Below are 15,266 nucleotides of genomic sequence, written 5' to 3' on the forward strand. Positions count from 1 at the left end.
CAAGAGAAAGGCAGTGGTATCTTATGAGGAGAGAGAAAGAGAGTTTCTCAAGTAGATTGGTGCCAGGACATTGAGCAGTTCAGAGGTGAAAATCAGTACATTAACAGGCAGCCAATCGAGATCAGAGAGAATAAATGTCTTACACTCAAGGTAAGACAGTTCTGGCCAGTTTAACAAGCAGGCTGCTACAATATGGTCTGTCTTTAGTTTCTGAATGGCCCCAAATAGAATGCATTTAATTGATGTAGTCTTGGAGATACAAAGGCACAAACCACAGAAGCCCAACTTCCTGAAAAGCTCTAGAGTCTTTTGAAATTCAAGAAATGTTCTCAGAATATACAGATCTGTGTATGGAACACACCTAATGGATTGCATTGCATATGCCATTATTATATAGTTGATGTTTAATTTAAAATTATTTTCCCAAGACAAAAAGTGAGGATGAGCCATGATAACCAAAATAGTAAGCATCAGAAACCATTGTTCAGTCTTCACTGAATGATCTTCCCAGATACCATAGCACATTACCAAAATGAAACCAGAACCTGCACCAATAAACTAAATCTTGAACTATACTGTATGTCATTCACAATAATCAAATCACCTCAAAGTGAACAAATTTATGTTGGGGTACGTCTACACTAGCCCCTTATGTCGATCTAGGGAGGCTAATGTGGGCAACCCAGAATTGCAAATCAAGCCCAGGATTTAAATATCCCTCGCTTGATTTGCATGTTCCCGTCTGGTCGCCATTTTAGAAATTGACTAGCCCGAAGTAACTGCCCGTGTCTACACGCAGCAGTGAAACGGGATTCCGGAATAAAGCCCCTAAATCAAATTAGGTGGTATTCCTCGTGGAATGAGGTTTACCACCTAATTTGATTTAGGGGCTTTATTCCAGAATCCCATTTCACTGCCGCGTGCAGATGCGGGCAGTTACTTTGGGCTAGTCAATTTCTAAAATGGCGACCAGCCGGGAACATGCAAATCAAGCGCAGGATATTTAAATCCCGGGCTTGATTTGCAATTCCGGGTCGCCCTCATTAGCCTCTCTAGATCGATCTAGGGGGCTAGTGTAGACGTACCCTTAGAGTGCATGCTGAAGATTGGCCATTATAACAATCTGGTCTATTACAGGTTATACCTCCCAAATCCAGGGACTCTCTGGTCTGGCAACATTTGTGGTCTGGCAGGGCCATGGATGTTGCTGGACCAAAGATCCTGGGAGGAGCAAGTGGGAGCCAGGCGGAGAATTTGGGGATGGGTAGCCCCAGCCCAGCAGGAACCACTAGCATCAGCAGGGCCAGGTGGAGATGAGGAGCCTCACCTCGACCAGAGAACCCCTGGCATTAGCAGGGCTAGATGGTGGGCGGGAGCCCCTGCCTCAGCCAGGGAACCCCAACCGCAGTGGGGCCAGGGAACCTCTGGTGTCAATGGGGCCAGGCAGCTGGAGAGCCCCAGCAGGAGAACCCAGAGAATCCCCGGCAGTGGCAGGGATGGGCCACCAGAGACCCCCTGAAGCAGCGGAGCCAGGAAGCAGCAGGAGAGTCTTGGCTCCCCGGGGAATTCCCAGTGGCAGTGGGGCTGGCACCTTCTGAGCGGGGCTGGTGGTGGCCAGGTGGCCCCGGAATGGAATCTCAGGAACAGTGGCAGGGCCAAAAGCAGCCAGGAGGTCCTGTCCAGAACCTGGGGAACTCTGATGGCAATGAGCAGCAGCAGAGTGGGAGCCCCAGCCTTGGGAGCCCAGGAGCAGGGCAGCCAGCAGTGGAGAATGGACCTCCTTTGGTCCAGCAAACTCCCTGTTTCAGGACTTGCCAGGTCCTGAGGATGCCAGACCAAGGAGGACCAACCTGTACTAAACACAACAGAAATGTTGCAGAGTTTCTATTTGTTTTTGGTTTTGTTTTTTTCGTTTTGGTTTGGTTTGTTTTTTTCAGAGTTGAATAGGAAAATACATGCTTAAAAAAAAAAGAAAAAAGTAGAAAAGTGATTTTTTCCATGTTTATGCATAACAAAATCCAGAAGGGGAAATTCCCTAAACTGCCCTGATAACATCAACACTAATCTACAAGCAAGAAATCGGTAACTGTGCCATCACTCTCAAGTCTCTCTTGAGCAGAGGTCATTATCTAGATTCTACTATGTGTAGAAATATGTGTGTAATAAAACAGCATCTGCCTTTGCGTCCCCATTTTACCTACACTTCTGACAGTATGTGGATTTGTTGCTCTGAAATGTCTTTCCTAGTGTTGCTTTTGGCAGCAATAAGTTTTCTGGGGCTTGAAACTGAGAATTTTTATCAACAAAGTCACCATACTACATTTCTGGCAGCACAGTCAATGACAAGTAAGGTGGCCAAATAGGTACAAACTTGCCAATAGTCAGGCAGAGTCAAGCCAGGTGTGCTGGCTCTTTGTGTTCACTAATGTGACCTCATAATTTCTAAATGAAATAAATATAATGTGGCCTCATGCAGACTTTACTCGTTGTTATTCATATACAGACGGATCACCAACAGGGATCAGTGTTGAAAATAGCAATTCACAGACCGTAAAACTGTAGAGTGGATTAAGCTATATTCTCAGAATTATTTCAGAGCCTATTTCTCTAGCAGCTGGTTTATGCCCTCCCCAAATGCCTTGCCCCTTGATTTCAATGTGACTGGGGGTACATCTACACTACAAAGTTAATTTGAACAAACAGACGTTAGTTCGAATTAACTTTGATAGGCGCTACACTAGCGCTCCGCTAGTTTGAACTTAATTCGAACTAGCGGAGCGCTTAATTCGAACTAGGTAAACCTCATTTTACGAGGACTAACGCCTAGTTCGAATTAACTAGTTCGAATTAAGGGCTGTGTAGCCACTTAATTCGAACTAGTGGGAGGCTAGCCCTCCCCAGCTTTCCCTGGTGGCCACTCTGGGCACCACCAGGGAAACTCTTCTGCCCCCATCCTGGCCCCGGAGCCCTTACAGGGGCACGGGCTGGCTACGGTGCCCTTGCCAGGTGCAAGCCTGCCAGCACCCAACCAGCAGACCCTGCACCTGGCACGGCTCGAGCCAGCCACCCGCTGCCACTCAGCCCTCCGCCTCTTCCTGGGACCAGGCTGGCGGCTCCCGGGAGCCTGCCCAGGTCCGCAAGAGGCGGGCGCCCACCTGGTCTACTGCTGAGATCGTGGACCTCATCCACGACCTCCGCACTAGGCACAGGAAAGTGGCCGGCTAGGGCAGGATAGCTGCCAGCCTGGCCACCCAGGAGCAGGTGTGCATGAAAATTAGGGTGGTCCAGTGAGATCCCTGACCCTGAGCTTAGAATGGCCGTAGTGGGTCAGACCAAAGGTTCATCTAGACCAGTAGCCTGTCTGCCGACAGTGGCCAACACTAGGGATCCTGGAGGGGATGGACCGAAACAATGACCAAGCCATTTGTCTCGTGCCATCCCTCTCCAGCCTTCCACAAACAGAGGCCAGGGACACCATTCCTACCCCCTGGCTAATACCAATCCATGGACCCACCCTCCATGACTTTATCTCACTTCTCTTTAAACTCTGTTCTAGTTCTAGCCTTCACAGCCTCCTACAGCAAGGAGTTCCACAGGTTGACTATTTGCTTTGTGAAGAAGAACTGTCTGTTAGTTTGAAGCCTGCTACCCATTCATTTCACTTGGTGTCCTCTAGTCCTTCTATTATGGGAACTAATGAAGTACTTTTCTTGATGCACCCTCTCCACCCCACTCATGCTTTTAGAGACCTTTATCATATTCCCCCTCAGTCTCCTCTTTTCTAAGCTGAGAAGTCCCAGTCTCTTTAGCCTCTCTTCATATGGGACCTGTTCCAAACCCCTGATATTGTAGTTGCCCTCCCCTGTCCCACCCTCTCTCTTCCCCTCTCCCACCTCCTTTTCCCAGTCTCCCCGAGTTTTGTTCAATAAAGAGAGATTCTATTTTTGAACACACGTGTCCTTTATTTTGTACATCAGGAAGGGGGGCTAGGGAGGGGTAAGTGGAAGGAGGTGAGGGAGGAATGGGGTCCGAGTCCCCGATGGGGAGGACTGGGCTGGCTCTGTGGGCTCCTCAGGGTGGAAGCTCTCCTGAAGGCCCTTGATTGACCCGCCCTCCGGATGGCAGCCTGCAGCAAATGCAGCCGGGCTGATGGCCGAGTGCTGTGATGTGCCGAGTGTGGGCACTAAGGGCACTCCAAGCCAGGACTGCTTAGCAAGCGGGGAACCCCTGAGAACTGTCTGTGTGGGGTGCGGGTCGGGACCCTTTAAGCACAGCCCTCGGCTAGCCTGAGACAGCAGCTCCATGCTTTAAGTCCTAATCTGATGCCCTGCCAGCACTGCTTCCGGCCAGCCTTAACCTCGGTTCAGGGTCCACTCAGTGTGGACATGCTAGTTCGAATTAGCAAAACGCTAATTCGAACTAGTTTTTAAGTCTAGATGCACTAATTCGAATTAGCTTAGTTCGAATTAACTAATTCGAACTAAGTTACTTCGAATTAGTGCTGTAGTGTAGACATACCCTAGTAGAGAGGTAAGGCACTACTCCCAATGACTAATGCTAACAGCATGTATCCCTTCGTCTATAGACATCATTTCTAAAACAGATTTATTGACAAATTATAATCTTAAAGTCATAAAGCTACAGTGAAGTGGCCCAGAAAGCAGCTCTGGCACAATATCCTGATGCAGGTGAGTGTGAGGTCAAAGGACACAAATGGGGAAAAGGTCTTGTAGATTCAGGAGAAGCACCAGCCCTAGGACTGAGGCTGAAGTATTGCCTGCCACATTTATCTGACATCCAGATCTTTAAGGGGATGGAGCAGGGAGAATCTTTGCTCCAATTCTGTTTGGTAGCACAGTTTCTTCCAACTGAGACCTTGTGGAATGTATTTGCTCTTGCATATGACAGTTGCACTCGGAAACAACATTACCATTAGCAGACAGGTCTCTTCCCTCCACTAAACACACAGTTCTTCAGCTCCACACTGAAGTATGCATTTCTCAAACCAATAGCAAGCTCCACACCTAATGAAGCAGAGTAACATTCCACCACACTATCTCTCTGTACACTTTCCACACAGAAAAGCACACTGAAGCATCTTGCCCTACTTGGTAAAGGGACAGGTCAAGGCTGCGTGTTTAGTGTGTCTGTGACTCAATATCACACATGCTCCCTGTAAGCATGGATGCCCCTTTAAAAGTCACTTTTCACAGTAGATACATATGCATTTTTAATTATTGGGACATTATAAGACATTTTAAACACATGTATTGAAAGAAAAGAGAGTTCCATCAATGTATTCTTACCTTGCACTCAAAAAGAACACAGTCCCCTGAATTTGAATACACAGTTTCTCTTTGTCCTTCAAAGTAAGTTCTGCCTTCAAATATGCACACCGCTTTAGGATAAAACAAAACAATGATTTGAGTAAGAAAGTTTTCAGTACTCTAGCTATAAAATTGTTTTATTTTCTTAAATCTATGCATATTTCAAAATTAAGTGATTCAACAACGAGCATATTCCATTCCAGGACACAGGAGTTTGGATAAAAGCAAACAAACAAAAAAAAAAGAGCCACAAGGGGAGAAGGACTCAAAATCTAGGAGAGAAAAAGGTGTCAAGAAAAAACAGAGCTTTAAAGAAAGCAAAAAAAAAAAAAAACAGACGCCACAAGTCTTAGATATGAACAAATCACTGATGACCATACTAAGAGCATTTTCAGCCAAATGCAGAAGGTAGAAACCAGGTTAAAGGGGATTTAGTAGAAGGCAAGTCAAGGTAGACAGTCTATAAAAGGCAAGTCAAGGTAGACAGTCTAAAGTGCGCATCTGAAGATTTACAGGTGAAAAAGAGGAGGACGTTAGGAGTGGGACAGATGGATGGAAAGTCAGTTTCTTGAGAATGTGTAATGGGGTGTGCTTCCCATCGCAATTGCCACAACACTACAACAGAGTTAAATCCATATTATGGGTGGCGGAAGTCCTGCCCCCAAAGTCAGACTGGGCATGGGCCAGATGCTTCAGCAGTATAAAGGGAGAAAGCCCAGATCATTCTGTGTAGGTGACTGGAGGGGAAGAACCTGTGCAGGAAGCTCCTCCTGAAGACGCCCCTACCTGCAGAGATTAGAGGCCCCAAATGCCAGCTTAGACCCCCTAAGATTGATGGAACCCCTGGAAGCACTTGTGTTACAGACCTGGAGACCCAAAGCCTCGTGAAATGCCTCACCAGAGACAATGGCAGTAAGTGACCTAAGGAACATGATGCAGTGGTATCTGCCCATCAGATAAGCTCTGCATGTTTTGGTAGGATTCCACACTGAACTAGAGTTGGACTACTCTGCCACTGCTAAAGCCCAGCACGGGGGGTAAGTTGGTGTAGTTGGATGGGCCTGTTTCCTTTTGCCTGGGCTACTAACACCCTCTTTTACTGGTGACCCCTCAGGTGCTAGATATTAGGCCACACAGTTCTGCACCAAATGACTGCTCTGTTGACTCTGGCCATTAAGTCCTGCTGTCTTGTTTCAATGAGCCACTCGGTTAACTCAGTTAGGTCTTGCGCCATGTACTGGGGCTATCACCTTTGCTATAGTCCTTAAACACTAGGATAGTATGCTTGGTGATAGATAAGCAGACTAAACAGGTGTGCACATACCCACTAACCCTCTCTTTTCCATACACACAGGATGTTCATAAACCACCATAGGATGCTACTGCATGATGGGAAATCACTGAAATTGAATATGTTATTTGTTATTTTAGCTCTGATATTTAACCACTCCAGGTATGTATTCAAAAGTTCACCATTGCTACCTCATTTTCTTCATTATTTATGTTTATGTTTAAATTATATTTTATAATTTCAGAACAGATGTTCATTGCACATGATTTACTTGTACTGAAAGCAGGATTGGACCTATTACTCTCAAATAGCACGGATATATATCAACCATATATCATGGTTGCACCAAATTGCTTAGGGTATGTCTACACTACAATGTTAGTTCGAACTAACGGACGTTAGTTCGAACTAACATTCATAGGCGCTACACTAACGCTCTGCTAGTTCGAATTTGAATCGAACTAGCGGAGCGCTTAGTTCGAACTAGGAAAACCTCATTTTACGAGGATTAAGCCTAGTTTGAACTTACTAGTTCGAATTAAGGGGTGTGTAGCCCCTTAATTCGAACTAGTGGGAGGCTAGCCCTCCCCAGGTTTCCCTATGGGGAAATCTATGCCCCCCTCCACCAGGGAAACTCTATGCCCCCCTCCCGGCCCCGGACCCCTTAAAGGGGCACAGGCTGGCTACGGTGCCCGTGCCAGGTGCAAGCCTGTCAGCACCCAGCCAGCAGACCCTGCACCTGGCACGGCACAGAGCCACCCACCCGATGTCCCCCAGCCCACCCCCTCTTCCTGGGACCAGGCTGGCGGCTCCCGGGAGCTTGCCCTGGACCGCAAGAGGCGGGCACCTTCCTGGGCTAGTGCGGACATCGTGGACCTCGTCCATGATCTCCGCACTAGGCACAGGAAAGTGGCCGTCTAGGGCAAGAGAGCTGCCAGCCTGGCCAGCCAGGAGCAGGTGTGCATGAAAATCAAGGGGGTCCACTGAGACCCCCGACCCTGAGCCCTGAGCTTACAATGGCCGTCCTGGGTCAGACCAAAGGTCCATCTAGCCCAGTAGCCTGTCTGCCGACAGCGGCCAACCCTAGGGACCCTGGAGGGGATGGACCGAAGACAGTGACCAAGCCATTTGTCTCGTGCCATCCCTCTCCAGCCTTCCACAAACTTTGGGCAGGGACACCACTCCTACCCCCTGGCTAAGACTACTCCATGGACCCAACCTCCATGACTTGATCTCACTTCCCTTTAAACTCTGTTCTAGTTTTAGCCTTCACAGCCTCCTGCAGCAAGGAATTCCACAGGTTAACTATTTGCTTTGTGAACAACAACTTTCTCTTACTAGTTTGAAGCCTGCTACCCATTCCTTTCCTTTGCTGTCCTCTAGTCCTTCTTTATGGGAACTCATGAAGAACTTTTATGAATGCACCCTCTCCACCCAACCCCTGCTTTTAGAGACCTCTATCCTGTCCCCGCTCCATCTCCTCTTTTCTAAGCTGAACAGTCCCAGTCTCTGTGGCCTCTCTTCATCTGGGACCTGTTCCCAACCCCTGATCATTGTAGTTGCCCTCCCCTCTCCCAGCCTTTCTCTTCCCCTCTCCCACCTCCTTTTCCCAGTCTCCCCTAGTTTTGTTCAATAAAGACAGAGTCAATGTTGGAAGAAACGTTATCTTTATTTTGTACATAAGGAAGGGGGGCTAGGAAAGGGTAAGTGGAAGGAGGTGAGGGAGGAATGGGGTACGAGCCCCCGATGGGGAGGACTGGGCTGGTTCTGCAGCCCCCCAATTGCCCCCTCTCCCTAGATGGCAGCCTGCGGCAAGTGCAGCCGGGCTGATGGCCGAGTGGTGTGATGTGCCCAGTGTGGGTACTCCGGGCAATCCAAGCCAGGACTGGTTTTCAAGCGGGGCACCCCTTAGAACTGTCTGTCCGGGGTGTGGGTCGGGACCCTTTAAGCGCAGCCCTCAGCTAGCCTGAGACAGCATCTCCACGCTCTAAGTCCTCCTCTGATGCCCTGCCGGCACTGCTTCCGGCCATCCTTAAGCCCTGTTCAGGGTCCACTCAATGTGGACTTGCTAGTTCGAATTAGCAAAACGCTAATTCGAACTAATTTTTAGTTCTAGACGCGTTAGTTCGAATTAGCTTAGTTCGAATTAACTAATTCGAACTAAGTTAGTTCGAATTAACATTGTAGTGTAGACATACCCTTAGAGAGTACCTTTTTTAGTATGTAAAAGTTTATATAAAATGTTTTCACACAACTTTTTTCCTTTTAAAAGGAGAGAGCTATTACAATTATTATGTGGAAAACTATAAAGACTGAATAGTGAAAATACAAGAAATATAAAATCTTATATGTCTGTGTTGCTCATCATCTAATAAACCATCTTGTTAGTCTTTAAAGTGCTACATAGTCCTGTATTTTGTTTTAGCTACACCAGACTAACACGGCTACATTTCTATCACTATTCTACATGCAAGGCACTACATTTAGCCGTTTGGAATGGAAATCCATCAACCATATGAAGAAACTTGCACAGATACAGACAGACATCATCTTTCTATCCTAGTGCAAGAAGATGGACATCGTACATAAGGGACTGAAAGTGAACAATCCATTAAGATCAACATACTGTACTGACTGCAGTGAAAGACTCTGCATCACACTATCCAAGAAATTAAGGAATCACCTGCTAAGCATTTTATACAAGAAACAGAAAAACATCAAGAATGACATTTCCAACTTAGAGAGTCTCATTTCAAGACAAACATCCACACCAACTGACACCTTGCAAGACTTTTGTTCCACCAGATAAGAAATCTACTATACACACTTCTATTCCCTACAACAAAGAAAAGACAATAAATTTTCCAAACTGCTCCACACCACAGGCTACAACAGCAACAACCTCAACCCACCGGATAATATTGTTAGCCTCTCCAGCTACAAACTCAATCCAGCAGAAGAGTCTGTCTTGTCCAGGGGTCTCTCTTTGGCTGTGTCCAGACTCAGGGGTTTTTTCAAAAAAAGTAGCCTTTTTTCGAAAAAACTTCACCTGCGTCTAGACTGCAGCCGCATTCTTTCGAAATTAAATCGAAAGAATGCGGCTTTTCTTTCGACGGTGGTAAACCAAATTCCACAAGGAAGAACGCCTTCTTTCGAAAGTGCTCTTTCGAAAGATGGCGTTCTTGAAAGCAAACAGGCTTTTTAGAAAGAGAGCATCCAGACTCACTGGGTGCTTTCTTTCGAAAAAGCGGCTTGCTTTTTCGAAATTCCGCGTGCAGTCTAGACGCTCTCTTTCGAAAGAGGCTCTTTCGAAAGTATCTTTCGAAAGAGCCTCTTTCGAAAGAGGCTTGCAGTCTAGACATAGCCTTTCTGCCCCATGTCCCCCACAAACTGGATACAATTCTGTGGTGACCTTGAAGCTTTTTTTCGCCGCCTCCGCCTCTGAGAATATTTCCAAACCACCAATGAACACCAATCTGACCTACCAGATCCCCCCTATCAACACAAAAGGAAGAATAATTCTATATGGACTCCCCCTGATGGTCAGAATTACAATCTGGATTTCTATATACAAAGCTTCCGCAACAACGCACAGACTGACATTATTCGCAAACAACAACAAGCGACACACAATCTCAGCCACGCTGAACAACATGCCATCCAGAGTCTCAAAAACAACCTGGACATTATAACCAAACCAGCTGACAAAGGTGGTGCTGTGGTCATTATGAATAAGGCCGACGATGACATCTTTATGATCTGGACGCATGGCCATGAAACACTGGAGACATTCCACAGAGATTTCAACAACCTACACCTCACCATTAACCTCAGCCTGGACCATTCCACACGAGAGATCCATTTCCTGGACACCACAGTACAAATCAACAATGGAAAATTAGACACCACCCTATATAGAAAACCCACTGACTCATACAGTTACCTACATGCTTCCAGCTCCCATCCAGCACACACCATACGATCCATCATCTATAGCCAAGCCCTTCGATACAACCGCATCTGCTCTAATCCCACTGACAGAGACCAGAAACTTCAGGATCTCTACCAAGCATTTATAAACCTCAACTACCCACCCGGAGAAATAAAAAAGCAAATTGAAAGAGCCATACGAATACCTAGAAACCATCTACTTCAAGACAGACCCAAGAAAACCAACAATAGAACACCACTTGTCATCACCTACAGCTCCCAACTTAAACCTGTCCAACACGTTATCAATAAATTACAGCCAATACTGGAACAGGACACTAAACTCCAAGAAGCTCTGGGAGACAGACCCATAGTCTCCTATAGACAACCACCTAACCTCAAGATGATTCTTACCAACAACCACAGGACATACCACACTAATACCAACCCTGATTCTTTCCCTTGCAACAAACCCCGTTGCCAGCTTTGTCCACATATTCACTCTGCTGACACCATTATTGGGCCTAACCAAGTGAGTTATAAGATCAAGAATACATATTCCTGCACCTCCAGAAATGTAATCTATGCTATTATGTGCCGAAAGTGTCCGTCTGCTATGTACATTGGACAAACGTCTCAGACACTTCGCCAAAGGATCAATGCCCACAAAACAGACATTAGACAGGATCACAAAGAAAAAACAGTTGCTTGCCATTTCAACCAGAAAGGACACTGTCTCAATTACCTACTCACCTGCATCCTACTTCAGAAGACATTCAAATCTGCACTTGAAAGAGAATCCTCTGAACTGGCATTCATGCTAAAATTCGACACTCTCCGCGGAGGCCTGAACAAAGACTCCAGCTATCTTACCCATTACAAAAATAGCCTCCCTAATTATCACCTCTAACACTATTAACTCACAGACATCTACCCTTCCCTACCTCTAATATCATTAACTCACAGGCATTCACCTTCCTTTCTCCCCCCCCCCCCCCCCCCCGCATCCCTCTTCTGTTCTGAAATGTGATTTGTCCTTTTCATATGTGTTCACTTTTTTTAAATTGTATCCTTTGGTATATATGGCTGTGACTATTTTCTTCCACTATTTGATCTGAGGAAGTGGGTCTGGCCCACGAAAGCTCATCATCTAATAAACCATCTTGTTAGTCTTTAAAGTGCTACATAGTCCTGTATTTTGTGTTGCTTAGGACACTGGCAGAACTTAAATGGCAATAATCAAACAGTAATAGATATAAGGCTTTAAATACTAGGTTAAAGAAGAAACGTCTCATTTACTAATCATTGATGCAAAAACAATTTCCAGATTTGTGGAACAGCATAACTAGATGAAAAAAATAATACCTAGTAACATAGTTGGATGAAATTCAGTCCCTATTTGGTTATTTACTTATTTGATTGATTAGCAGAGAGAAATGGAGAAGGATTCTGAGAGCTTTCCTAATGTCTAAGAATATAATTCTAATTCAATACAAGTCTACTCCTGCTACACAGTTACATATGAAGGAGGCAAGACCAACATCATAAAAGCCTTATTAAGGGTCAGTATCAAAGGACATGAATGAACAGAATGCACGTTATGATTCCAGTGATTGCACTAGTATTCCAGTAGTGCTCCATATATTCATGTGGTCCATTTGCTAGCATCATGGGAATAACATGATTCAAATCCTTTTAATTACTGATTTGTTTTAAAAAAAATAACCAGGGCATATTAGAATAAGATGTCAGAGAGCCGTTTAGGGACCTGATCCAAAGCCAACTGAAGTTGATGGAAAGTTTCCCATTAGCATCAGAAGGTTCTGAATTAGGCCTTAAATCATCTAATCCATCTCTCTGACAGTACAGAATTGTTCATACTGAATGTTTTACAGTGCTTTGTCCAGTCCTCTCTTAAATAACTTGCTTGAGGGTGCTTCCAGCATTTGTTAGTGGAATAATCTCCCCTATGTAAAAGCTTTTACTGTGGGGTAATGTCCTTGCTTTTCATCTTAAATTTCCTTTTCTTAATGCCATTCCATTGCACAGATATTTAGATTTCCTACAGCTCCAAACAATTTCTCTCCATCTGTGGAGTGTGTTTCATTCAAATAGCTAAACAGGTTTTAAAAAACTACCATTTCTCTCACTTTCACACGCAGATGTTACCTAAGAACAATCCCTCAAATGCAACTCAGAAACAAGCATTCACATTGTACCAGTCCATTAAACAGATCTAGTATGTGTAAACCATATGAACTAGATCACAATTTGGATGCTACATAATCTACATTATAATTACTAGCTGAGCCCCGCTTCATGGCTGCAGTGCAGTGGGCTGAGGGATGGCAGAGATGGGAGGAGGTGGCGACAAGGTGCAGTGGGCAAGTGGGTGGAGCAGGGGGCAGGTGCAGGGAGGTCAGGGTACAGGAAGACCCGGAGAAGACCGAAGGGGGGCTAACAGAGGGATGGGTAGAGTGTGGCAGGCAGGGACTTACCGCCAGCCCCACCGTTCACAGCATCTCCCGCTTCTTTTTGTCCCTGGGCCGATGTGCCACTTGGAGGAATCATTGTGCGGCGGCAGCAGCTACTCAATAGACCATGAAGGACTGCCCCTCACCTTCGCCCTGCTCCCACCTGCCAGACAGGCAGCCCCCCGGACGCAGGAGCAGCATGGTGCCCCAGCCCATGAGCCGCCCAGTCCAGTGGGCACAGGTCTGCATGGTGTGACTACCGCCCAGCTCCCTGCCGCACCTGCTGGCTACTTGCTGGGGAGGCGCCAAGCTCTGCCCTGAGCCCTCACCAATGGCAGCCAGAGGGGAGGGGCCCCAGCCGCACCTCACCCAACGCGGCTCTCTTGGCCATGTGCCACAGCACCTGCTCCTGCCAAAGGGCAGAGTTCCCCAAACTCATCATTTCTCACTCATTCTGGCTTTTTCTAGAAACTTCTGAAGTCTTGCAGTGTATTCTCAAATGTTCTCTGAGACAGACGGTGTGACAGACACCTCTCCTTTTATAATAGTTTAGATTCTATTTTACATATTATATATACACACACACACAGCCCCCTAACCATAAAGTAGGGCCTGCTCCAGGCCTTCCTAAGTCAAACGGTGAAATCCTGGTCCCACTGTTAAAACTCCCATTTGCTTCAGGAGGGCTAGAATTTTATCCCACAGCTATTGATTATTCCAACAGAAAGAGGATTGAGCTTATAACATCCACGTGTAAGTCTCCTTGCTTTTGTTCTATTAAAATGTCAAGCTTGATGTTAGATTAGCATACACATATAAGAAATTTCATAGCTGTGTTAGGCTATGTCTACACTGCATGTTTATTTCATAATAAGCTATTTCGGAATAAAAACTCCAAAATAGCTTATTTTGAAACAGAGTGTCCACACTACTAATGCCCACTGAAATAGCACTGAGCTATTTTGAAATAGAGCATCCAAACTGATTGGGGCCTGAATCGCATTTAAAGCCCCCCAGAAGTACTTCAGGCAGGGCATCAGGACAGCACTCACTTCCTGGAGCTGCTGCCTGAGGCTATCTGAGGCTCATGCTTAAAGAGACCCCCCTGTACAATCATGTCTTGGGCTCCTCTCCTTTGCCTACCTCCTTGAAGGACAGCAAAGCCTTTTCACTGCCTGATCTGGTTATCCTTGCAGAGACCACAGCACTCCAGCCATGGAGCCAGACCTGCCTCAAAGCAGTTGCCGGCTCTTAGACTTCATGTTGCATCCCCTGGTGTAGTTGCTGTAGGCTGCCTTTTTTGCTCTGCAGAAACAGGACCCCCAGCTCATTGCAGGGCACCTCCTCTCCTCTCTCTAGGCATTGTTCATGCAGCACAGGTCCTCCACCCTCCCCTGAAGACCATGCACCGCTGCTTCTGGCAACAGGACACCAGTTCTGACTGGTGGGACCGCATCGTATGGAGCAGTGGGACAACCAGCAATGCTCCAGAATTTCGGTATGTAGAAGGACACCTTCCTGGAGGTCTGCGAGTAGCTCGCCCCTGTCCTCCAGCGATGGGACACCTTCATGAGACCCACCATCCCCTCCAGTAGCCCACCATCACTATTTGGAAGCTTGCCATGATGCTGCTGGGGTCCCCTCCACTTCCTCCCTCTTGCCCTCCTGGCAGGCTCCCTTGGCAGGGGACTGGTGTCTTCTGTCTTGCAGTGCTGGCCCAGGAATGCATGCTGGCTCAGGAATGCAGACATGCCCATTCGCCGTGTGCAGCACTGCTATGTGTGTGTTTGTGACCCCATCTTCCCTAGTGGGGGCTTGCGGTGGGAAGGTGTCCCACTGTACGGTCAGGAGTAAAGCAGGCGTCTCCAGAAATCCCGTGAGCAGGAGCGCTAGGTTCCCGAGCGGCTGCCTCATTGCAGCTGTGTGTTCCAGACTGGCACTCCATGTGCACCAATGTGCACAGGCTGCTGTGAGATCCTCAGACTGAGAAGGCTGGGTGAGGAGTGTGCAGCCCCTCACCACCCGCCATCTCCCTCCACATGTGTCCAGGGAAAGTAATGCAACTTACCTGATGCTCCTTCCCCAGCCTCGTCCGAGCCCTGGTTGACATCCTGGGAGGTGCCACAGACAGGCTGACTTCATGGATGGTGGGCATGGTTGTCTGTGCTGACCACCTTCTCCTCATAGTCATCCTTGTCATCCTACTCTACAGCCATGCCCTCCGGGAGGCTGACAACAGGCGTA

At 46.9% G+C, this 15,266-nt stretch overlaps 1 protein-coding gene across 1 annotated transcript in view; it reads right to left on the bottom strand.

Annotated features, from left to right (window-relative positions):
- Positions 1-15,266, bottom strand: part of NELL2 (neural EGFL like 2) — a 299,416-nt gene that overhangs the window by 181,517 nt on the left and 102,633 nt on the right. The window contains exon 10 of the mRNA XM_006126494.5: positions 5,307-5,398. Within this exon, the coding sequence (XP_006126556.3) occupies positions 5,307-5,398 (92 nt within the window). The remainder of the gene's footprint in view (positions 1-5,306; positions 5,399-15,266) is intronic.

Source organism: Pelodiscus sinensis, chromosome 1 (genome assembly GCF_052426305.1).
Source record: "Pelodiscus sinensis isolate ZL-2025 chromosome 1, ASM5242630v1, whole genome shotgun sequence".
NCBI lineage: Eukaryota > Metazoa > Chordata > Testudines > Trionychidae > Pelodiscus > Pelodiscus sinensis.